This window comes from Lepus europaeus, chromosome 1 (genome assembly GCF_033115175.1).
Source record: "Lepus europaeus isolate LE1 chromosome 1, mLepTim1.pri, whole genome shotgun sequence".
NCBI classification, from domain to species: domain Eukaryota; kingdom Metazoa; phylum Chordata; class Mammalia; order Lagomorpha; family Leporidae; genus Lepus; species Lepus europaeus.
The window spans coordinates 112,683,177-112,705,401 of NC_084827.1; the positions used below are offsets into that span (position 1 = coordinate 112,683,177).

Here is a 22,225-nt window from a genome sequence, read left to right on the forward strand (position 1 = left end):
GAGACCAGGAGAAGCACCTGGCTCCTGGCTTCGGATCAGCAAGATGCGCCATTCCGCAGCGGCCATTGGAGGGTGAACCAGCGGCAAAAAGGAAGACCTTCCTCTCTGTCTCTCTCTCTCACTATCCACTCTGCCTGTCAAAAAAAAAAAAAAAGAAGAAGAAGAAAAAGAAAATATTGCTATAAGTAGCCACCAGTACACTTTAATGATAAAAATGGAAAGAATATCCCATCTTCAGTCAATCAAAATTGTGTCTTTGAAAGGCAACACTGACAAAAGCATCACGATCAATTTTAAAGAAAAAATTGTAATTACACTTAATTATAGTCCATCATTTTAAAATTGTTACTAATATGGTAATTTCCAAATTGATGTTACAATGGAGAATTTAATATAAAAATCCTCTCACTGGAGCCAGTGCTATGGCACAGTGGGTTAAAGCCCTGGACTGAAGGGCCAGCATCCCATATAGGCGCCGGTTCGAGACCCGGCTGCTCCACTTCTGATCCAGTTCTCTGCTATGGACTGAAAAGCAGTAGAAGATGGCCCAAGTCCTTGGGCCCCTGTACCTGCATGGGAGACCCAGAAGCTCCTGGCTCCTAGCTTCGGATCAGCACAGCCATTGCGGCCAATTGGGGAGTGAACCATTGGATGGAAGACCTCTCTTTCTCTCTGCCTCTCCTCTCTCTGTGTAACTCTTTCAAAAAATAAGAAAATATTTTAAAAAATAAATAAAAATAAAAATCCTCTCATTGTAATAGCCGGCATTTAGATATCATGTCCTAAATGCTTTAATAGTCATAATTTTCTTTCTAATAACTTTAGATTAAGAAAATACTGATATTGTATGTGTTACACAGTTCAGAAAGGTAAGGATTGGAGATGTTTAGTAACTTGCTCAAGGCTACACATTAGATAAATGGCAGAGATGAACCTTAAACTTGAACCTAAATCTGAATTGTTGACCAGATGTTGGGATTAAACCTTTCATTTTACTTCCTTTGAGGTCCAACATGCAGTCTGTTGCATGTGTGTTTGAATCACCTGCTACCCTTGATTAGAACACAGATTCCAGGCCAGCGCCTGTGGCGCCGGCACCCCAGGTTCTAGTCCTGGTTGGGGCGCCGGATTCTGTCCCTGCTGCTGCTCTTCCAGTCCAGCTCTCTGCTGAGGCCCCAGAAGTGCAGTGGAGGATGGTCCAAGTCCTTGGGCCCTGCACCCGCATGGGAGACCAGGAGGAAGCACCTGGCTCCTGGCTTCGGATCAGCGCGGTGCGCCAGCCGCAGTGTGCCGGCCGCAGCGGCCATTGGGGGGTGAACCAACGGAAAAGGAAGACCTTTCTCTCTGTCTCTCTCTCTCACTGTTCACTCTGCCTGTCAAAAAACAAAAAATAAACAAACAAACAAAAAACATAGATTCCTAGGTCTGCACTCCTGAGAAGTCTGCATGGTGGCAGAGGTTATAGGGTGCTGCTTAACCAGTATCTCTCATAAGCTGATTAAGATGCCCTAACGTGGAATTAAACTAAAAGCACCCAAAAAACAAACAGATGCTATTTATTAAACTTGCTATAGCAGGAGAATCAGTTGCTATCACTTGCTTTTGGCAGAGGCTCAAAAGCAGGCAGGAAAGTGGAAGAGTTTTATAAAAAGGAAAAAATAAATAAATAAAAGCCCCAGATATGTTCTGATTGGAGGTCCTGGCCTGGGAAAGCTGGGGGTGGACTACAAAAAGCAGGGATATTTTATGTGATTGGCTTGAGGGAACATATTTGGCTTTCTCTGGTTGGTCTTGATGTGGAAGTAGAGGTAAAAGTTGACCACAGCCTGACTGTTCTGGTCCAATGGCCACAGAGGTTGTGGTTTGGCTTCTCCGGGCTGCTTTTGTGGTTGTTTTGTTGTCACATATCCTCTGGCCAGGGTCCATCTGTATATGCTGTCTCTCAGATCATACTCTGAGAAACACACTGGCCTCTGGGGGCGATTCATCCAGAACGCCTGGCGGCTGCACTGTAGGCTCCAAGGAAGACAAGAGCATCTTCCAGCTCTCTGGGACTAGTGCCTAGCCCTATCAGGCCTCCATAAGGCACTTAATGAAATCGTGGTTAGTGAATGGCAAATGGAAATACTTCATACCAGCTTTTGTTGGAACAAAAAACGAACTTTCTGGTGTAGCACATGGGCAATCTTTATTTGACCAGATTGGTTGTCACCAAGAAGGCTGGAGATGGCTCCTTCCAGCTACTGGGCTCCAAATACAGCAACCTGAATCCAAGGCTCAGGATTCAGTCTTGGCCATGGCCGCTCGCAGTTCTCAAGGCTTTTACATTAACCCGTGATGTGCTGATTAGTCCCAGGGGTTCCCCCTGAGAGCCCTGCTGAGGGTGGGGTGGCCTTTGTGGGAAAGCGCCGGGCTACTTCTGGCATTTTTGAAGCGGATCCCAATCCTAGACCTTTCCGTTCCTCACTTTCTCTCCCAAGAGGGCCTAGGCCGGTGAGAGCTCCTGAGGGAAGACACACACACACACACACACACACCCCATATATGGTCTTCCTTCAGTTCTCTCAGAGTTTATCTGAGAAGACTCTGGAGGGAGAGTGTGTGTGCGTGCGAGACAGCGTCCAGAGGGAGACGCCGGCCCGGGCGGGCTCCTCAGGGAAGCGGTCCCACCTGCTGCGGGCGAACCCCTGGGGAGGGGCCGCCGCCGCGCCCGCCCCGCCTCGCTCGCAGCGCGCCCCGGTGCCGGGGGTTCCCGCGAGCAGCCCCGCGCCCAGGCCGCGCGGGGGGCTGTTTTGGGTGTGGGGGCGGGGGAGCAGCCGGGGCACCAAAATAGGAGCCGCTTGTGGGCTGGAGCTGCACTAGCAGGCAGCCTCCGTCGCGCCTCTACCAAAGATGGTCAGAGGGTCCGGAGGCGCCCCCGCCCCCGCTCGCCGGTAGCCTTTCGCGGGCCAGCACCGCGCCCCGGAGCCGCCAGCAGAGGTAGGTGCGGGGCGGAGCGGACCTGCCGCCCGAGGCCAGTGAGCGGGACCGAACGCGGGAGAGCGAGGCCGTGCCGCCGCCAGAGCCCGCCGGCGGCAAACGAGCGCAGACAATGGCCGCGCGGGCGCCGGGCAGGGCCGAGCGCGGCGCGTGGGGCCGCCCGCAGCGCTGACCGCCTGCCCCCCACACCTGTGCCGAGTGCCGAGCCGGGAGGGACGCGGGCAGCGGGCCTGGCGGCGGCGCTCGGCTCCCTGCAGTCGCGTCCCCGCGCCAGGCCCCGGGGCGGAGCGCTCTCCAGGCGGGAACCCGAGCCCGGGGCCCAGGCGTGGGGGCGCGCGTTTACCCCTGTGGCGGGAGCGGGGGAGGGGGCGCGGGCCGCAGGGGCTGCGGCCTGGGTCCAGCCGCCCTCGCCTCGCTCCCTAAGCGAGAAGGTACGAGGTTTCCTTTTTCTCAGAGTTCTTCTCGTACACTTATATTTCGATCACTCCCCCCCCCCCCTTTCTTGGCATCCCGGTGTGATTGGAAAGAAAAACGGAGCCAGGAGGAAAGGTTCCCGTGGGGCCGAGCCGAGGCGGCCGGCCAAGGTCCGGCCTCCGTGGGGTGACCCCTCGGACTCGGGGTCTTGCCGAGCGTGAGAGCGCTTCTCTCACCGCCTGCCCCGGCAGATCGCGGAGGCTGAGTGAAGGCGCTGGGCGAGTCCGTGTTTCTTCTCCAAAGGACAAATGAAAATCCGGGGGCCCCATGTCCGGCTCGAAGCTACTCAGAATTTATTTTGACCACCATGTAAGTTATGAAACAGTCCACCCACATTTTGCATTAATGACTTAGGGTGCTGAACTTAGGCCAGTTTGGGACGATATGCGATACTAATCAGTCATTCTAATGATCAACTAGCATTGATTACTTGAGGTAATGTAGAAAGTTGGAAACACGTTTATTTGTCTCATATTTGTTGCAGCCATGGCTCTAAAAGGACAAGAAGATTATATTTATCTTTTCAAGGATTCAGCGCATCCTGTGGGTTTTCTGGATGCATTCAGAACATTTTACTTGGATGGATTATTTACTGATATCACCCTTCAGTGCCCTTCGGGCATAATCTTCCATTGTCACCGAGCTGTTTTAGCTGCCTGCAGCAATTATTTTAAGGCAATGTTCACAGCTGACATGAAAGAAAAATTTAAAAATAAAATAAAACTCTCCGGCATCCACCATGACATTCTGGAAGGCCTTGTAAACTATGCCTATACATCCCAAATTGAAATAACTAAAAGAAATGTTCAAAGCCTGCTCGAAGCAGCAGATCTGCTGCAGTTCCTTTCAGTAAAGAAGGCTTGCGAGCAGTTTTTGGTGAGACACCTGGATATTGATAATTGTATTGGAATGCACTCCTTTGCAGAATTTCACATGTGTCCAGAACTAGAGAAGGAGTCCCGGAGAATTCTGTGTTCGAGGTTTAAGGAAGTGTGGCAACAGGAAGAATTTCTGGAAATCAGCCTTGAAAAATTTCTGTTTATCTTGTCCAGGAAGAATCTCAGTGTTTGGAAAGAAGAAGCGATCATAGAGCCGGTTATTAAGTGGACTGCTCATGATGTCAAAAATCGAATCGAGTGCCTGTATAATCTGCTAAGCTATGTCAACATAGATATAGACCCAGTATATTTAAAAACAGCTTTAGGCCTTCAGAGAAGCTGCCTACTAACGGAAAATAAGATACGCTCTCTGATATACAATGCCTTGAATCCCATGCATAAAGAGATTTCTCAGAGGTCCACAGCCACAATGTATATCATTGGAGGCTATTACTGGCATCCTTTGTCAGAGGTCCACATATGGGATCCCTTGACAAATGTTTGGATTCAGGGAGCGGAAATACCAGATTATACCAGGGAGAGCTATGGTGTTACATGTTTAGGTCCCAACATTTATGTCACCGGAGGCTATAGGACGGATAACATAGAAGCTCTGGACACAGTATGGATCTATAACAGTGAAAGCGATGAATGGACAGAAGGTCTGCCAATGCTCAACGCGAGGTATTACCACTGTGCAGTCACCTTAGGTGGCTGTGTCTATGCCTTAGGTGGTTACAGAAAAGGGGCTCCAGCAGAAGAGGCTGAGTTCTATGATCCTTTAAAGGAGAAGTGGATTCCTATTGCAAACATGATTAAAGGTAAGTGCGGTTTTGTTTATTCTGTGGTTTTAGATGTCTGCGCTTAGGTTAGTAGTGTCGTTCTCTTGCAAGTGACAAGAAGAATTTATCACTTTGGGATGCTATGTAGAAACTATGGTAGATTGTACAAATAATCATGCACAGGATGTTGCTGGTAAAAGCATAGCATAGCAGTCCGCAGTTTGAGAGTTGATTATGTTACGCTGCCTAGCCTGGAAAAGAAGTATCCTTATAAGAAAACAGTTAATTGACCTTACTTGTGTCAGGTCTTAAAAATGTATGTGTAAGTCACAGGCTAATGGGTGGAGTGGGTATTTAGCCTAGTGGTAAATGCCTGCCGCTGGTATTGGAGTACCCAAGTTTGATTCCAAGTCTTGGCTCCTGACTTCAGTTTCCTGCTAATGTAGACCCTAGGAGGCAGTGGTGATGGCCCAAGTAATTGGGTCCTTGCCACCCAAGTGGGCAACCTGGGTAGTGTTCCCGCTCCTGGATTTAGCCCTGGCCTTTGAGGAGTGAATCAGTAGATTTGGGAGAGAGGGATGTCTTTCTCTCTTCCGCTGGCTGCATCTCTCAAATAAATAAAAACCAGAAAAGTCTAAATGAAGAGATAGGTCCAGGGTAGTTTTTTAAATTTTTTCCTGCTTGCTCTTGAAATCAACCTCTTTTCAATTCTGCATTTAAATAATAAGCATTTTTCCTCTCGAAATTTGCTGATCATCTCTAAAGAGATCTTTCATGAAGACCTTGAAAGGTTTGGTCTCAATAGGTTGTAACAAACCAGAGGCAAATAACTTGCGTTTTTTTGTTACACAGACTTGTCTTCTGGAGAAGAGGGCCAGAAGAGAACCAGACACACTAGTATTTCTCAGTGTCTGATAAACTTTGGATTTTCTGCTGAGTTTGGTGATACACTAGCCTTGCTCTCCTTTCCTCCCACTGGGAAAAAAGTTAAAATGGAATTTTATTTCATGACATCTTTTCATCAGTGTGGGGAGATGTACAAAAACAACCAGTAGGTTGTTAACAAATTTCTGTCATTTCATCACAAATGTTTCTTCTCAGGCCTTTCTGTTTCTTTTTTAATGCTGGTGAGGCTGTGGGAATTTGACCTGGCCTGGAAATCCAACTGCTGTGATCCTTGGGTGACAAGCAGGAAGCCTGGGAAACCAAATGGCTTTGTGATCAGGCACACTGCTTTTGGGAAATCCCAGCTTCCCACTGACCTGCTGGTGAGCTTGAACAAATCTCCCTGGGCCCCAGTTTGGTCATCATACAGTGAGGGTAGCCACGTTACCTAGATTAGGGTCATTGAGGGGATTAAACTAATTGATGCTTGTGAATTGCCGAGAACAGTATCTGGCACAGGGTCAGCCCTCAGTAAACATTAGACATGAGTGTTAACTTACCTCATTTAGAAAACTATGTTGTCCTTCATAGGGCAGAAATACTGTTTTTTAAAAAAAGATTTATTTGGAAGTGGGAAGGAGAGAGAGAGAAGTAGAGAGATCTTCTATCTGCTGGTTTACTCCTCAAATGGCTGCAATGATTGGGACCAAGCCAGGCTGAAGCCAGGAGCCTGGAACTCCATCCAGGTCTCCCACCTAGGTGGCAGGGGCCCAGGTATTTGGACTGGTATATTGGACTGCTGCTTTCCCAGGAGCATTAGTAGAGAACTGAATTGGAAGTGGAGCAGCTGGGATTCAAACTGGCACTCTGATTACCAGTGTTGTAAGCAGCAACTTAACCTGCTGCACCATAATGCTCTTTCCAGTATCTTTCATATTAAATCAGGACTACAGTTGTTCAGTGGAAGAAGGTAGTTATAAAACCTGTTGCTGGTTTTTGCCTTTGCTTAAGCTTGGCCCACCATTTACTGAATGTCCTGACTCCTCTCCTTTGAAAGAAAAAAAAAAAAAAAAAACCACATATTTTAGCAGCTATTATAAACCTCTATACATTTCTCTTTCTGTTCCTTAATGATGAGGTAACCATTTCAATGGTTTTGTAGTTTCGAGTGTATTTCCATGAAGATGGGAGTTTATTACTTTACAGAAATTTTTAAAAACTGTGCTTGAAACGCTGCTTGCTTAAAAAAACATACTTCAGTGGTTCATCTACTATAAAAGCCGTGTGTGTTCTCAGCTTAGCCCTGAGTGGAATGGGAGGCACTTGGACCCCAAGGTTGCCCCTCAAACCAGCTGAGTGAATTCCAGAATTTTATACTTTATTTGTTGCTTCTTTGTGTATTGTCGTCTCAGAGAAGGGTAACACTTTCCCAGTTATGTGCAGTTTTGAATACTAACATTCTAGTGAGTGGACCCATACTGAACTTTGAGCTTTCCATTTTTCTGTAAAAAGGATAACACCATTTTTCTCAGTTTATTTTACTTTATAGGCATGAAGTGAATTACGAACTTTCCCTGGTAATGAAAGCTTAATTTGGGAAGAGCCTACTTTCAAATTCATTTCCTTGATTTAATTTAGGGATGTGGTATATATACAGAGAAGAAATAAATACTTGGTTGTTTATGAACTTAAATATTTGTTTCCTTCCTTTTTTCCCCATCATAACTGCCCTGCCTATAAATCAACTTTTATTTTGGAGTGAAAGTGAACAAGGAGCTTGAAATGCAGCCAGCACATTACAGTGCTAAGTAATATTTGCTTGAAAGATTAAACTGATGTTTTCAGCTAAAATGAGCCTCATCTTCTTTCTTCCTCAGTTCTTATGCCACCACTGAAGCAGCCTTACTTTTCTGTGGGTCAGTGTTCCCCACTTTTCCCCAGCTCTAGGCTTGAGAATCTTACTCGTCTCATATTCGTCAGGGCCTATCTGTTTTTCCTTTGTCTCTTGCCTCAATGCCCATCTCTTCATATCTAAATCAAGCCCTTGATACTGTTTACCTATACTGTACTAAGCTGTCTCTAACTTTTCCTTTTTAGTCCCTCCCTTCATCTGTTTAAAAGGCTTAAAAATCCTGCTGAGTTTTTAAATCTGGATTCCTAGTTAACCTTCAAGATCCTTTACCACATGGCTTTAACTCTTTGTGCTAGCCTTAATTCCCCAGTGACAACCCCAAAGTGTCATTTGCTCTATATTAATAAGACTTTGCATTGGGCTTGCTTCAGCTTAGCATGGCTTCTTCTCACCTCCACCTAACAGCCCTGCCTACCAAAGCCCAGGTCAAATTCTGCCACCGCCTGCTGTGATTCTCCTAGTCAAAAGCAATGTCTCTTGGCTCTGATCATTCATTTGTCTGTTTTCTTGTGATTCTTCTTCCGTTCTATACCTTGTGTTCTAGTTATTGCTGTATATGTCACCCTGTCTTAGAAGACTGCAAGGAGTCATCCTTTTTTTTGTTCTTTTATTCCTCATAGCACCTAACACAAAGCCTTGCATCTACTATTAATAATAATGAAGCCAAAAATAAACTAGCTTAGTATTCATTGCAAAAAAAGAGTGAAAGATCAATCTGAAGATATGATTTTAATTAACACACAGGCGTGGGAAATGCTACTGCCTGTGTCTTGCATGAAGTTATCTATGTCATTGGCGGTCACTGCGGCTACAGAGGAAGCTGCACCTATGACAAGGTCCAGAGCTACAATTCGGATATCAATGAATGGAGCCTCATCACCTCCAGTCCACATCCAGGTAACAGAACACTGTCTCAAATAGTATGTATATAAATAGTATGCAATTTATCAGCCTGTGGGGTGGCTAAAAGTGGACTGGAAATAGAAAATACTAATGATATACTACACATGGGTATAATTAAAAAGCTCAGAATACTCATATGTTCATGTAATAATAATCATCAGATTCCAATCCAGTCATGTCTGTAAGTATTTTCCCTGATGTCTTCATACAACACACACTTTAAGCGCATGTGGATAGAAGTGGTAGGTTCTTTGTTTTTTCACTTAGGTTTCTTTTAGTGTTTACTTTTATTTTGTTATGTGGTTGAATTTACTACAAGCATAACATAAAATGCAATATTTATAGAAAGTTAAAAAGCACAATTTTCTTCATCAAATAGAAGAATAGAAAATTCAACAAGAGATTGTTTCCTCTCTGAGAAGCTTGTTCTTCTTGGGTTTTGATTACTGTTAAACATTTATTCCTATGTTAGGCAGAGCCCTAAGTTGGCATTACCTTAACAATCAAAGCTGTCGTGGTATCTGTTCATGAGGAAGGACCCACCTTCTGTGATGTCTTTTATTTTTTGACTTGTCTCTTTGGGAGAACTCAGAAGGAAGCATAAATTTTAGCCTGTTAAAATTATGTCATGTTTTTAGTTTTTCATTAGGAAAGGTTCCCATCATCATTTCACCATGTTACTTTGAATCATTTTCCGTGGAATATCAAGTTTCCATGTGGATCTCTGGAGAGAGTGATTGAAATCCACAAGCTTGATCCCATTGAGACTGACACTAACTGCTCACCTTGAGCACCTGTCTTAGGCATTTTGCATGTGATTTTTTTTTCAGATTTATTTATTTGGGGGCTGGCACTGTGGTATAGTAGGTTAAGCCTCTGCCTGCGGTGCTGCAATTCCATAAAGGCCGTGGTTCATGTCCCAGTGGCCCCTCTTCCAATCCAGCTCTCTGCTTGTGTTCTGGGAAATCAATGAAAGATGTCCCAATTGCTTGGGCCCCCACACACACTTGGGAGACCTGGCAGAAGCTCCTGGCTCCTGGTTTCAGATTGGCCCGTCTCTAGCCATTGCAGTCATTTGGGGAGTAAACCAGCAGAAAGAAGACCCCTCTCTGTCTCTCCCTCTCTCTGTCTGTAACTCTGTCCCTCAAATAATAAATAAATAATAATAAAAATCCCTTTTTTTAAAAAAAGGATTTATTTATTTGAAAGAGAGAGAAAGGAAGAAACAGAGAGAGATATTCCATCTGCTGGTTAACTCCCCAAATGGCCACAACAGCCAGAGCTGGGCCAGGCCAAAGCCGGAGCCAGGAGCTTCCTTTGGGGCTCCCACATGGGTGCAGAGGCCCAAGTACTTGGGCCATCATCCACTGCTTTCCCAGGCACACATTAGCAGAGAGCTGGATCAGAAGTGGAGAAGCTGGAACTCAAACCGGCACCCATATGGGATGCTGGCAATGCAGGTGATAGCTTTACCTATTATGCCATGATGCCAGCCCCATGAATTTCTTTTTAAAGATTTATTTATTTACTTGACAGTCAGAGTTACAAAGAGAGATCTTTCATCCCCTGGTTCATTTCCCAGATGGCTACCGTAGCCAGATCTGGGCCAGGCTGAAGCCAGGAACCAGGAGCTTCAGCTGAGCCTCCCATGTAGGTGGTAGGGGCCCAAATACTTCTGCTTTTCCTAGGCCAGTAGCGGGGAGCTCGATTGAATGTAGAGCAGCTGGGACACAAACTGGCACCCATACAGGATGCTGGATTCACAGATGGCAGCTTTACCCACTATGCCACAATGCCAGCCCCCTCTATGTAATATTTTTTAAAATATTTATTTATTTGAAAGGCAAAGCTTCAGAGAGAGAGAGAGAAAGATTGATCTTCCATCCACTGATTCACTTTCCAAATGACTACAATAGCCATGTCTTGAGCAAGCTGAAGCCAGAAGCTAGGAACTCCATCCTGGGTAGCAGGAACCAAGTGTTTGGCCATCTTCTGCTGCCTTCCCAGACAGATTAGCAGGAAGCTGTATTGAAAGTGGAGCAGCAGAGACCCGAACAGGTACTCTGATATACTATACTGGCACTGTAAGCAGTGAGTTAACCAGATTCATCACCATGCCAGCACCTAGTTTATATATACTAAAATTCTCACTACAGCTCTATGAGTAGGTCTTGTTTATCATCATTTACATATTTGGAAGTAGGGGCTTAGAAATATAAGTAACTTTCCAAGGCCACGCAGTTTGAAAGTAGTAGACTAGAATTCAGGATCTGGGAATCTGATTCCATAGTCTTTGCTATAACCATAGAAGAGTCTATCCATCACTAAGGGGGCATGCTGTCGTGTTTTTGATCAGCACAGCTACTCCCACCTTATACTCCTGTGTCTAATCTGACAGTTTAGATGGAACAGCCTAAGTCTGCTGCATCTGTGTGTGCCACATCCATGTGCCACAGGCTTTGTATAAGAAGAAGTTTCAGCTGCAGGCAGCCCTGGCTCAGAAGACATCATGGAAAGAGTAGGCTTAGCCCATGAACTTCATCCCAGACACTTCTATCACTTTCTGTTGTGACCAATGAAGTTAGAATAGAAAAAGTAATAGTACATTTTGAATTATATATATATATATATTATACATATATATATATATATATAATTCAGGCACTAACCTCATAACTTTACATGTGTTAAGCTATTTAAATTTCACAATAGGGAACAGCATTGTGGCACAGTGGGCTAAACTGCTGCCTTTGATGCTGCATCCCACATGAGCACTGGTTTAAGTCCCAGCTAATCCTCTTCTGATCTAGTTCTCTGCTAATGTGCCTGGGAAAGCAGCAGAAGATGGCCTGAGTGCTTGGCCTCTGCCACATGGGAGACCCTGATGAAGTTGCTGGCCTAGCCCCAGCCATTGTGGCCATTTGGAGACTGAATCTCTCTTTCTCCCCTCCTGTCTGTCTCTCTTTCTCTCTGTAACTCTGCCTTTCAAATATATAAGTAATTATTTCAATAAATCAATTTCACAATAATCCTGTGAGCCAAATACTGTGATTATCTTATTTTTACAGGCCACTGAGGCAGAGAGAGAGTAAATACATTGCTCAAGGTCAGTGAGCTAGTGTTTTTAAAGGTGAGATTCAAGCCCAGGTAGTCTGACTAGGAGCCCGTGCTCTTAAGAACTTTGCTGTTTTCTTATTTGAATCTTATAAGTTAGATATTACTCTGCCTGTTTCATGGAAAGATTTATCTTAACAAAGAAAATCCAATCATGAAAAGTCAGATTAACAAAGGGTAGTTATGTCCATTATAAATTTAATATATATTTTATAAAATGATTCTTGAAAAATAAACATATCATAACTTAATTTGTATATATATCTTGTTAACTACTTGAAAAAGAGTCTAAAAGACAGTATGGCCTAAGCCAAAGTATCAAAAGCCATGGAAAATTGAAAATCAACCCAAAACAATCATTAAATTGCACTACAAATCAATGGGAACATATAATTTTACTTGTGAAGTTTCAATTTGTGTTGAACTCTTTCTTGACAAAATGAACGAACATACTGAATGAATGCCTCACATGATATGTTCTGTTTGGTTCTCAGAGTTCTTAAAAATATTTTTGAACTGGCTTGTGACAGATATTTAAAATTCAGGAAACTTAAAATAAAAATCCTGATTTCTGGTTGTTAGAAAAATTGTAAGATCTGGCAGCTTTGAACTGTATCCCTTCCCGGCAGCAGTCACTGGAGCCAAGTAGTAGCTGTTCCTGTTGGGTGAGACATGTGCTTCACTTTACCACACTTCACCACAATCCCTCCTATTCTTGTCACATGCTGTTGCGTTTCTTACCCCTGGCCTGCTTCACTTAGCAGGTTATGATCTTCTTTTTAAGCTCTTGAAGGTATCTACATCAGCATTCACTGACTTACAACAAGGTGTGCTTCTAATGCATTTTCACAGCATCTCCTGAGGAAGGTAAAATGTCATTGTGGAGTCTACTTTATACAGATAAGAGGCTTAGACCCAGAAGAAATGACTATTATTTTTAAAATGTAATATAAGGCTGGCGCTGTGGCTCAATAGGCTAATCCTCCGCCTTGCGGTGCCGGCACACCGGGTTCTAGTCCCGGTCGGGGCACCGGATTCTGTCCTGGTTGCCCCTCTTCCAGGCCAGCTCTCTGCTATGGCCTGGGAGTGCAGTGGAGGATGGTCCAAGTGCTTGGGCCCTGCACCTCATGGGAGACCAGGAGAAGCACCTGGCTCCTGCCTTCGGATCAGTGCGATGCGCTGGCCGTGGCAGCCATTGGAGGGTGAACCAACGGCAAAAGGAAGACCTTTCTCTCTGTCTCTCTCTCTCTCTCACTCTCCACTCTGCCTGTCAATAAATAAATAAATAAATAAAATAAAATAAGATAAAATGTAATATAAATGTTACCTTTTATCTTAATCTCATTAAGGAGTCGCTTTTTATAATTGAAGCATAGGACTACATAACTTCATTAAATTCAAGATTATATCTTTTGAGACCCTACATTGGGAAAGTTCGTATTCTAGTAATTATGTAAGGCACAAAGATGGATGAGATCTACTCTCTACTACCATAGAACCTAGTAACAAATACACGTATGTAACATTAATATAGGACAACCTTTGAAAGATTCGGTACAAACAAATGCTGTTGAAATTGAGAATAGAAAGAACTTGAATCTAATCAATCTTAACATACTCCCAGTGGTTGGTATTTAGACCTGAGCCTTAAATAGTGGCCACAATGAAAGAAGTTAGGTTTATTTTTGTTTTTAAGATTATTTATTGGCCGGCACCGTGGCTCAACAGGCTAATCCTCCAACAGGCTAATCCTCCGCCTAGCGGCGCTGGCACACTGGGTTCTAGTCCCGGTTGGGGCGCCGGATTCTGTCCCGGTTGCCCCTCTTCCAGGCCAGCTCTCTGCTATGGCCCGGGAGCACAGTGGAGGATGGCCCAAGTGCTTGGGCCCTGCACCCCATGGGAGACCAGGAGAAGCACCTGGCTCCTGCCTTCGGATCAGCGCAATGCGCCGGCCGCAGCGCACCAGCTGTGGCGGCCATTGGAGGGTGAACCAACAGCAAAGGAAGACCTTTCTCTCTACCTCTGTCTCTCTCTCTCACTGTCCTTTCTGCCTGTCAAAAAAAAAAAAAAAAAAAAGATTATTTATTTATTTGAAAGAAAGAATGGGAGAGACAGAGGGAATCTTCCATCTGCTTCCTTTATTCACTCCTGAAATGATCACAACTACCAGGGCTGGGCCAGGAGCCAGGAGCTTCATCCAGGTCTCCCATGTGGGTAACAGGGGCGCAAGCACTTGGGCCGTCTTCTGTTGCTTTCTCAGGCCATCAGCAAGGAGCTAGACAGGAAGTGAGCAGCCAGGACATGTCCCAGTGCCCATAAAGGATGCCAGCATCACAGGCAGTGGCTTTATGTACCACAGTGCCAGCCCCAGGAAGCTGTTTCTGAAGACGAGTTTTTCTGGCAGGACGTCAACCCAATGAGGGAAGGAGGTTAAGTTGCAGGCTTATTCCTTTTATAGGGAGTAGACATGAGTGAATGAAATGTAAGAAAGTAGGAGAGGGGAGGAGAGTTCAGTTAAGGGAACATAGCATGGAAGGCTTTGAGTGTTAGTCTCCAGCACTTAACGGGTGGGGAACGTCTGGCCCATTGGCCGTACAAGGCCTGCAGAATCATTTGGTCTGGTACTATCAAAGCAGGAGGGACTCAAAATTTAATATATCTTGAACAGACTAATTTTTAAGTCAGTAATTTTGTGTGGCCCATGAATGATGTTATAAATATCCAAACGGCTCTTAGCAGAAGAAAAGATTCCCCACCCCTGAAATAATAGAGAACCATCAAAGGTATCAGAGCCCTAGTTTCAAGATAATTCCTTTTAGATTAGATTGAGAAGGGTGGTCTGCTCAGATTGTTGTAATAAACCAGGTGAGAGAAGCTGAAAGCCTGAAGTGGGAGGAATGGTATAGTAGAGTCAACAGCTAATTGCTTGCATGGCTGATGGCATATGGAAGATAAGGGGAGAAAGGAGTTGACAGTCATTCCAAGGACCCTGGCCAGTTGCCTGAGAGGAGGGAACATTACTGAAGGAAGAGCCAGTAAGTGTGAGGGGTGGGGAGATGATGAGCTCGCTTTAGTTCAAGGGCGAAGGACTAGTTGGATAATCCATAAGAGCTGTCCAGCAAGCAGTGGAAAATATGGATCTGCAACTCGGGAGGAAGGATGTAGCTAAATATAGAGATCTGGGAATTGTTTGCTTGGACGATGGCTATAGGGATGGGGATGAATGAGACGCTTTGTGAGGGTGGGAACAGCAAGACAGTTGTGGGCAGAATCCTGGGGAGCAGCCTGACTTGAGGGAAAACAGAGAAGATTGGGTGAAGAACAGGTAAGAAGCAGCACTTGATAAAGGAGAAGGATTTATGGACGAGTTCCCTGCTGGCGGTGCCATTTGTTTACATGCCTGACCTTGAGCAAGTCGCTTAAACTGTTGAGTCTTACTTTCCAGTAAAAGGGAAGCCAGTTTGATCCCAGTTCTTGCTAATGGGCTCCCTCAAGGACAGCAAGTGATGGCTTCCTGCCACACACATGGGATACGCTGATGGAGTTCCAGGTTCCCAACTTTGGCCTGGCTCAGTCCTGGCTGATGTGGGCATTTGAAGAGTGAGCCAACAAATGATTGACAGATTTTCTTTCTTTATTCCTTTTCTGCTCTGCTCTGCTCTGCTCTCCTCCCCTCCCCTCCTCCTCTCCCCTCTCTTCCCCTCTCCTCTCTTGTCTCCCTCCCCTCCTCCTCTCCCCTCTCTTCCCCTCTCCTCTCTTGTTTTCTTCTCTTCTCTCTCCCTCCCTTTTCAAATAAAAATGAAAATCAGTCAATAAATAAAATAAAAATAAGGAAGCTAGACTACACCAACCTTACAGGTTCTTTCAATAAGAAAAATCTTAGGGAAAAAAAATTAATCCCATTCACATGGATATTGTGGTTCTCTCTGAATCCCTGCATTGGCTTGCTCACACTACTCGTGTGACATCAGATACTCACTGCCATGTGTTTGCTTGATATTTGTGTGTCAGCTCTTGGAGCTGTGACAGGTAGTATTATTTTCATGCCTGATTTGAGCTTGTTTGTTCATTTGTTCACTCATTCATTTGTCTAATGTATTTTCTATGTGCTGTTATATACACAGTGCTTGGAGCACAGTAAGCAAGACACAGTCCCTTAACTTTAGTAGCTTAGAAGAGTTGACTGGCAAGAAAAGAAGAAAAGGCTGCCATCAACAATAATGGTATTTGGGTAACAGAAGGAAAACTATCAAGAATCAATGTATCTTATTTTTAAAATTTATTTATTTATTTGAAAGGCATAGTTATAGAGACGCAGAGGCAGAGATAAAGAGAGACATCTTCCATCCTTTGGTTCACTCCCCAAATGGCCACAACAGCCAGAGCTGGGCCGATCTGAAGCCAGGAGCCAGGAGCTTCTTCTGCGTCTCCCATACGGGTTCAGGGGCTCAAGCACTTGTGCCATCTTCTGCTGCTTTCCCACGCCGTAGCAGAGAGCTGGATTGGAAGTGGAGCAGCTGAGACTCGAACCTCCACCCATATGGAGTGCTGACACTACAGGCGGCGGCTTTACCTTCTGCGCCACAGCGTGGCCCTTGAGTCACTATATTTTAAACATTTTTGCTACTCTAGGAAGATTGAGGTTACCTCTCTTAACGTAAGAATCAAATTACGAAAGCCTAGTAAGCTTTTATTTGAGTCATTTGTATCAACTGCCAAAATGTTTAAACCATGATTAATTTCCACAATAACCATGGATGGAATAAAACACAAATAATTTTCACAAATATTTGAAACAGCTAAGTCCTATAAAAATTCTGCATACATATAACTGGAAACTAGTCAACAAGTATTTAAGAGATAAAAGAACTCTTATTTTCTTGAATGTCAGACACTTGAGAACAGTATGTGGTGTCAAAGCAAAAATCCCCATCTTCCGAGACTTTCCTTAGTCTTCAGAACCTAGACAGGAAGAACTTCATGGATAAGAAATTACTTCCTTTCTTGCAAGCAACCACACTTTTCTTACATTCTTCCTAAAGAGGGGGGTTGCCTATAAGGAAAGCAGCTATAAGGGCGTACACTGGGGCTCAAGAGGGGGCAAGGTGCAGTTCATGCATTGGTCCAGGCCACTTGCCATTCTATAACTGGGAATAGAGTAGTAGACAGGAAATAGTTCACACACTGTTAAGAGGGGGAGAAAGACAAGAAACATACCAGAAATGAGAAATGCCACAGAGAGAAGTAAAAGAGGGAGACATGGTACAGAGATGACTTTCTGTCCCTTTCACTTGTGGGTGATCAGGAAGGCCCCTCTGAGGAAGTGACAGTACGATAAGATCTGAATGACAGGAAGAAGGCAGCTATGTAAATACCTGGGGGAGAAGAGATGACCAGGCAGGAGAAGTATTTATTAGCTGTAATGTAAGTGCCACTGACAGATCCTCCTCTTCCTTCAGGGCTGCAGCTACAAGTATTTAAGTGTAATTTTGTGGCTAATATTCCCAGAGTGAACATATAGACTGAGAGTGATGTTAAAAGTGGGGGCACTGGGGCCGGCACTGTGGTATAGTAGGTTAAGCCACCACTTGCAGCGCTGCCATCCCTTATGGGTTCGGGTTTGAGTCCCAGCTGTTCCACTTCCAATCCAGCTCCCTGCTAATGTGCTTGGGAAAGCAGTGGAAGATGCCCCAAGTCCTTGGGCCCCTGCACCCACATGGGAGACCTGGAAGAAGCTCCTGGCTCCAGGCTTTAGACTGGCCCAGCTCCAGCCATCACAGCCATTTGGGGACTGAACCAGCGGATGGAAGGTCTTTCTCTCTTTTCCTCTGCCTCTCTGTAACTCTGCCTTTTAAGTAAATAAATAAATTTAAAAAAAAAAAAAGGTGGGGGCATGGAAGAAACAGTGTGTTGGGACTAGGACAAGGCAAGCGATACACTGGAGGCATAGAATTTAAGGGACCAGAGAATGACCCAAGAGGGTGATGCCTACTTACCTGTTGCACCCCAGACCCCTCACTGGCTTTAGTTTCCCCACAGCAGGAGTATTGGACCTGTGAAATATCTTGTGCTTGTAAGAGTCAGCAGGTTATAGTGTAGAGAAGGAGGTAAATAAAAATGGAAACACTATGACAGCCTAGGAGGTGGACCCACTAGGAGCAGACGCCCAGATCCAGGACTCCAGCCCTTGCCTGGGGGGTACTTTTTTACAGTCTCTGAGATTGATAGCTGCTCTGCCCCCACTAACCTGAGTGTGTGTTTCTCTAACTTCTGGCATTCCTAATACTGGCAGTGTGAAAGAAGCAGGCCAGGCCATCCCATGTGGCACCTGTAGCAGCACTCTCGGGTGTCTGCCAGTAGTGACTGGAATAGTTGCTAAGACCTGGAGAGAGCAACACCAGTTACCTAGGGAGCCTGCCTGTAAGGAGGGCCCCATCGTGACTGTGTTGACAGGTGGCATCAAGTACTGGGTGTCTGGAAAATGCCCAGAGTGGTCTGAGGGATGAGGTCCTTCCTCCAACTTAAGGATGACTTGAGGGGTAATGATTATGTGGCAAGAACACATAATCTGAATCAGTTCATAAGGAATGGATTTTAAATTTCAGAGTGCAGCAATGTGGGCCAGAATCAAAATGTCATCGCTACTCTTATTTTTGTGTGTGCTAACTCGTAGAGGGTTATGACATCATCACAATATGGTAGTGCTTGTTTGCTTTTCTACAAAGTCTTTTCTTTTTTTCTTTTTGAAAGAATATGGATTGTGCTCAGTTCCATTTGAAAGTAAGCTGTATCTAGTCGGTGGACAAACTACAATCACAGAATGTTATGACCCTGAACAAAATGAGTGGAGAGAGATCGCTCCCATGATGGAAAGGAGGATGGAGTGTGGTGCCGTCATCATGAACGGATGCATTTATGTCACTGGAGGATATTCCTACTCAAAAGGGACCTATCTTCAGAGCATTGAGAAATATGATCCAGATCTGAATAAGTGGGAAATCGTGGGTAATCTTCCCAGTGCCATGCGGTCTCATGGATGTGTTTGTGTGTATAATGTCTGATTGTACCCACAGAAATGACCAAGTAATCACTCTTTGGGGGTATAGTAAAAAAGAAAAGAACTCAGGGTTTGGAATCCCTTACTTATTTTTGTGATCGATCTGACACATGATAGGACATTGATAAGTTATAATTCCAAATTCCACTCTGCTCCCAAGCCTGTGATTAATGGTCAGGAAAAATCGTATGTATATACTCAGTTGAATTAGTGGAGTCGACTCCTATAGTCTGCTTTCCAAAGGTAATATGGAATGTTTGACTCTTGGTAAAAGGTGAAATACCTTTGTAGGGAATCTTTTCCTCCTGGTAGCATCAACACTGGGTATAGGTCAGAATCATTCTATGGAATGAAATGTCTCTTAAGAGCCTGTAATGTAATAGATAGTGTATATTAAGTTCCATTTAGCCAACAGGAATTTGAAATTTAAAGAGGAACTCTTTTCTACCTCTACAAAACCTACACTTAAATTTTTTTCACCTTTATTTCACATTATTTGGAATGTGAACTTTAAGTATAGTTCTTTTTCCTTTGTAGTATATCTAATTTATTATTTTTATTTACTGACTACCAGATATATATACAAAATACTGTGCAAAAAATTATTACTGTTCAGATATTTTACAAACTAAATTTAAAAGAACAAGTCTGAAAAATTGCAGAGAAAATAGTCAAACATTTGCTGATGGTAAGGGCTATTTGTAATTTTTTGCTTTGGTGTAAATTGCTAGTTTCGGTGTCTTCAAGCATGATAGAAAAATTTATGCTTATGTGTGGATGCATGTCTGCATCTAAAGTTGAGTTTCAGAGCCAGAAGGCACATAGAACAGTTAGGATACAGTAGAAAATAAGCTGACAAAGAGAAATTTGCATCCATTTTCCAGCTCTACTAACTTTGTGACATGAATCACTTAACCTCCCCATGATTAGAAGACCTTCTTGGCCCATGAACACTGGCACTGTGCCTAGGTACAGATCTCCTCAACTCTTGCAGCCAGCAGTGGCCTGAGTGGCTTCTGCCTCTGGTCCAGAAGCACCTTTGTCCAGTTCCCCCAGTGTGCCTACATGATGACTTTTTCCTATAACTAGGGAAAAGTTGGGAAACTGCTCAAATTAGCTCACCTAAACTGTCAATTACCTGGGAGATATCTATTCCAAACTCTCCTTTTTTTTCCAAAAAGAGGTAATAATTATTTTTAACTTTAAATACTCAAATTTAAAAACTACCTAACCCTTCTGATTAAAAAAAAAAAAAAAAAAAACTTATAAGAAACCGTTTAATGCAGCCATTCCATGTGGCATTTTAAAAACACCCTTTGGTGCTACATAGCAAGGGCCATAAAAATGACTGTTTCCTTTGCTCGATAAATTCTGCTCCCATATTTTTAACCTGAAGAATGATGCATAAAAAAGCAAATGCATGGATGTGTTTATGTCTGTATTATTTATACTAGTGAAAAGTTGGGAAAAAATTACGTGTCAGACAATAAAGTGGGCTAATAAAGTAGGGAAGTGTTACGCTGCCATTAAAATAATTATTTGGAAGACTGTAGACACATGGATGTATCTAAGATGTGGTAAATAAAATAAGCACATTACAAAATAGTATACACACTATGATTGTGACTTTGTAAAGTATGCATGTGGGAGGTGATATGCAAAATAAATCTATGTGGTAGTGTAGAGGGGATATGGAATAATGTTTAATTTATTTAATTTTTCTTTAATATTTCTTTGTACTTTCAATAAAATAAATTACTATGTATGTGGTGAGTCTGCTTGAATCTAGGCCAGTTGGGTTCAAAGACAGTCTGAATTAGTGAACAACTGATATATATATGTATATATATATATATATATATATATATAGACCGTCTCAAGCTATAATTGAATTACATATTTTTTTTTTTTGCTCTCAAGGAAATTTAGTTATTAATGCTGAATTAATAATATGTTGCCTGGTAGTGCCTTAGAGATCAGCTTTATGGGACAAGTGAGAACAGTCATGATCACTATCCCCTCCTTTGGCAGTTTATCTAGGTCCTGTGCAGTCCTGACTCAATTCCATTCTTCTCTGGAAATTCTTTCTTGTCTTAGCCACAGTAGAAGTCCTGTTGTCACAGGTAAAGAATTTATTGTGGGGCTGCCGCTGTGGTGCAGCTGCCACCTGCAGCACCAGCATCCCAGCTCCAATTTGAGTCCTGGTTTCTCTGCTTCCAAACCAGTTCCTTACTCATGAGCCTGGGAAGGCAGCAGAAGACAGCCTGGGTCTTTGGGTTCTTGCCACACATGTCGGAGACCACGATGAAGTTCCTGGCTGCTGGCTTTGTTCTGGCCCAGCCCAGACTATCACATCCAGTTGGGGAGTGAACCACTAGATGGAAGCTCTCTTTCTCTCTCTCTCTCTGTCTCTCTATCACTCTGCCTTTAAAATTAAAAAAAAAAAAAATCTTAATTTTTTTTCAAACAAATTGCTGCTTTATATCATGGTTTTTTTTAAAAAAAAAAAAAAGATTTATTTATTTATTTGAAAGAGTTACACAGAGAGAAAAGGAGAGGCAGAGAGAGAGTCCAGCCACTGGTTCACTCCCCAGCTGGCTGCAACAGCTGGAGCTGTGCCGATCCAAAGCCAGGAGCTTCCTTGGGGTCTCCCACTTGGGTGCAGGGGCCCAAGGACTTGAGCCATCTTCTACTGTTTTCCCAGGCCACAGCAGAGAGCTGGATCAGAAGTGGAGCAGCTGGCACTGCAGACAGTGGTTTTACCTGCTGTGCCACGTTGCTGGCCCCAAATCTTTAAAAAATGGAATTTAGTGGAGCCAGCCCTATGGCCTAGCGGGTAAAGCCGCCGCCTACAGTGCCAGCATCCCATATGGGTGCTGGTTCGAGGCCCAGCTGCTCCACTTCCGATCCAGCTCTCTGGTATGGCACGGGAAAGCAGTGGAGGATGGCCCAAGTCCTTGGGCCCCTGCACCCAAATGCGGGACCTGAAGGAAGCTCCTGGCTCCTGGCTTCAGATTGGCCCAGCTCCACCGTTGTGGCCATTTGGGGAGTGAAACAGTGGATGGAAGACCTCTCTCTCTCTCTCTCTCTCTCTCTCTCTCTGCCTCTGCCTCTCTGTAACTCTGACTTTCAAATAAATAAACAAATTTTTTTAAAAAAAGAATTTAGTTTTTACAGTACATAATGTGCCTTTTGATTAGGTTTGATATGTTGGACTACATCTTATTGTTAGAATTCTCAA

At 44.0% G+C, this 22,225-nt stretch overlaps 1 protein-coding gene across 2 annotated transcripts; it reads left to right on the top strand.

Annotated features, from left to right (window-relative positions):
• The first annotated feature begins 2,827 nt into the window (after positions 1-2,827).
• Positions 2,828-20,718, top strand: KLHL23 (kelch like family member 23). 2 transcript variants are annotated; one of them, XM_062187710.1, is made up of 4 exons: positions 2,828-2,979; positions 3,938-5,152; positions 8,655-8,807; positions 18,678-20,718. In XM_062187710.1, the coding sequence occupies exons 2-4, from the start codon at positions 3,940-3,942 to the stop codon at positions 18,986-18,988; spliced, it is 1,677 nt and encodes a 558-aa protein (XP_062043694.1). In that variant the 5' UTR covers positions 2,828-2,979; positions 3,938-3,939; the 3' UTR covers positions 18,989-20,718. The 2 variants fall into 2 exon arrangements, with proteins under 2 accessions (XP_062043694.1, XP_062043689.1); XM_062187705.1 differs by lacking the exon at positions 2,828-2,979 and adding an exon at positions 3,507-3,762.
• Positions 20,719-22,225: the final 1,507 nt, after the last annotated feature.

Excerpts from the sequence above, each read along its gene's own strand:
- KLHL23 (XM_062187710.1), top strand. The coding sequence starts at position 3,940 with ATGGCTCTAAAAGGACAAGAAGATTATATTTATCTTTTCAAGGATTCA. Across the intron at positions 5,153-8,654 it reads TATTGCAAACATGATTAAAG|GCGTGGGAAATGCTACTGCC; the intron begins GTAAGTGCGGTT and ends ATTAACACACAG. Across the intron at positions 8,808-18,677 it reads CACCTCCAGTCCACATCCAG|AATATGGATTGTGCTCAGTT; the intron begins GTAACAGAACAC and ends TCTTTTTGAAAG.